The following is a 2858-nucleotide window of genomic DNA, read 5'->3' as shown; positions in this document are numbered from 1 at the left end:
CCTGGCTGAGCCGGTGTGGAGGCGTCAGTGCTCCAGGGAAAACACAAAGCAATAAAAAGGCCACAGTGCTAACCTGGCTCCTGATTTTCCGGGCATATTTGTGCCCACATTAAATTAGCCTTGAAATACTGTGCCTGACACTTACTAGCTTTTTTTTTTTTTCCCCTGGATAATTTTTTGCAGATGGTAAGTAGTGTGCTGCCAGACAACCCAATGGGGGGGAAAAAATAAAAAATCAAAGTTAGAAAGGACTGGTGGTTTCATGAGTTAGTGGGAAGAGGTCTTGGCCAAGCCTGTATTTTGGGGGAGTGGGGTGGTGACACTTCATTTGGAGGATATTTTATGTGCTCTGTTTAGAAAGACAAGGCAAGATCACAGAGAAGCAATTGGTTCAAAAGAAACGAAGCAACGTGTTTAAATGCATTATTGTTGGTTGGCCATGAGATGTCTCTGCAAGCCCCAGGCACCAGACAGCACTTCTTCTGAGTACCAGGAGAGCTGGAGACCACGCTGCAGGCTGATGCTGCTGCCACCGCTTCTTGTCTCTACTCATTTTACAAATTCCTAGTTTAAAAGCTCATGGATCTCCCTTGTAGGAAGGCTACAAGCACATGAACAAACCTTGCTTTGCCCAGTAAACCAAGGAAAATGGAAAGAGGGTTTCTATAAATTGCACTGGGCAAAGCACCAACAGAAAGCAGCAAAAAGAAAAGATGAAGAGCTGCACTTGGCCAGGTGCTGATGAGAGGAAGGAAATGGGCTTAAAGTTGTTTTATTGCAAATACATTTTAGAGTTAGCAGTAAAAACAACAAGGCGTTGCCACAGCTTTGCTCTTGAGGAAGAATGTGAGAACCACGATGCCTCACATCCAACTTTGTGAAGAGATGTCTGGATCTGTGCTGACGACGCAGTCTGGGCTCAGACACCTCTTACAGCCCGTGCCCCCTCCAGCCCCTCTTTCCAGTTGTCTCCCAGCCCAGCTGTGTGCAGATCTCCACCCCGAGGCTCTGGGTAGTGAAGCAGCTACAGACCTGACGCTTTGATGGCCCGGGTGGCCGCAGAGTGGCCCAGCTCAAGGGAGTGGATAAAGACTTCGGTCAGCTTTTCTCCCCCAATGAAGGTGAGCTGCAAGGGGAAGAAGAGAGGAGACACAGTGGTGAGGAGACCCAGCCCACACCAGGCAACATTCACCTCTCTCACTCCTTTCTACAAGGAACAGGTCAGTTTGGGAAAAGCCTTTCACATTTTCAAAACAGCCCTTTTGACCACTGCCTTGGGTGACACCTGCCTTTAGCTGTGCTGCTGACTGTTCTAACAGACCTCCAGCAAGTAAAACAACCCAAAAACCTAATTTTCACTTAAAGAAAACTCCCCAACCCACTGGAAAGAACAACCACAACGAGGCCAAGAGCAGGGTCTGAGCATCGCTTTGGGCACCACTCATCCCACAAACAGCAGCGACTCTGCTCAGCACAGCTGGTCCCACCCCACAGCACCACAGCAGTGGCTGCAGCTGAGCATTCAACCTTCCCCACCACGCCTGCTCCATGCACACAGCGGGGTGTGGACAACAGGCTTCATGGAGGGGCTTGGTTCGGAAAGCAGAGTGCTGGAGGGACTGCCAGTGATGTGGATGACCTGTCAGCACTGACAGGAGTCGCTCTGTGCCATGGGGAAAGGTATTTGGATGGAAAACTGCTCGTGTGACTTAAGGATTGTCTGGGCAGGACCTGTGTGCTCTCAGTCCCTGAGCCAGGAGCACCAGCCAAAGCACCATGGGCACCTGGGGAATCGGAGGAGGCTGAGCTCTGCCTCACCAGCATCTGGTGGTGTGTCATACCCCAAACCACTTCACAGGCAGGTCCCAAGGTGGCGGCACAGGCAGAAGACCCCCTTTACCCCTCACCAAGACGATGCTAAGACCCTTCACCTACCTCTGTCTGGTAGAGCTGCAGCAGGACAGGGCGCGTGGCGAAGCGGCAGTAGTAGAGGATCACGTCGGCCAGGATGGGCAGCTGCTCCTGAGAGTTCTCCTGGGGCTCAGACTCCGGCTTGGCAGACTGTGGGTCACAAGCCCAATGGGGTACGTGGTACCCACAGCCCAGGGTCAAGAACTGCCCATCCCACTCCACCAGGGACAGAAACCCTTCTCCTGACCACCCATCTCCATCCCATCTCCATGTAGCACAGCCTGCTGTACAGGAGTGTTGTGGCCCAATGCTAAGCAGAAGCTCTCTGCTCAGCTGCCCTGTACCTCAGAGAAGGGGGACACCAAGGCCTACCAGCTGGCATGCACATACCTGACACAGGACATCCATGGGCAGGTTCATCAGCCCAAGAACATTGCGCTCGTACCATGGGTCCAACATGCCAATGTAGTGGGAGATGTCATTGGTGCTGCTCTCCGTCCCAGCTAGGGTGGGATCCTGAAACCAGGCACACAGGGGTCAGAACAGGAGCCCCCCCCAGGCTCCTCACCCCATGCTTGGGATTGGTGGAAGAGACACCAACGCTCCTCTCAGCCTGCTCTGCTCCTTGCACACCACTCTGGGGACCAAGGAGGGTGCTGGTGGCCCTGTCAGCCCCATGGTGAGCAGGACACTTACCGCCGGTGCTGAGTCCCGGAGCTGCGGGTCCCCCAGGGATGGGGAGGGATGCATCAGTGGGGTCGGTGGAGCCAAGCAGTTCCTCTTCACAGGGACGTAGAAAAACTGCAGCTTGAAGTACCTTGTCAGTGAGGGGCAGGTGCTCTCCTTCAGCCTGGGAGAAAGCAGGAGACGGCTGGGTGAGCAAAGCTCTCCAGCGTGTCCCAGCAGGGCCGGGTACCTGCAGCCGGGTCCCCTGCACCACCCGGCTC

The 2858-nt window shown here is 54.1% G+C and overlaps 1 protein-coding gene across 1 annotated transcript in view; it reads right to left on the bottom strand.

Annotated features, from left to right (window-relative positions):
• LOC104526577 (phosphoinositide 3-kinase regulatory subunit 5-like) overlaps nucleotides 1-2761 on the bottom strand; it is a gene marked incomplete at its 5' end in the record, with an annotated part of 6737 nt that extends 3976 nt beyond the window's left edge. Inside the window, 4 exons of the mRNA XM_010170072.1 lie at nucleotides 1033-1126; nucleotides 1936-2061; nucleotides 2302-2427; nucleotides 2608-2761. Coding sequence (XP_010168374.1) covers nucleotides 1033-1126; nucleotides 1936-2061; nucleotides 2302-2427; nucleotides 2608-2761 — 500 coding nt within the window. The remainder of the gene's footprint in view (nucleotides 1-1032; nucleotides 1127-1935; nucleotides 2062-2301; nucleotides 2428-2607) is intronic.
• Nucleotides 2762-2858: the final 97 nt, after the last annotated feature.

Source organism: Antrostomus carolinensis, unplaced genomic scaffold, assembly GCF_000700745.2.
Source record: "Antrostomus carolinensis isolate BGI_N321 unplaced genomic scaffold, ASM70074v2 scaffold39616, whole genome shotgun sequence".
NCBI classification, from domain to species: domain Eukaryota; kingdom Metazoa; phylum Chordata; class Aves; order Caprimulgiformes; family Caprimulgidae; genus Antrostomus; species Antrostomus carolinensis.
The sequence above is the reverse complement of the archived record's forward strand: the minus strand, read 5'-3'. Positions and strand labels throughout refer to the sequence as shown.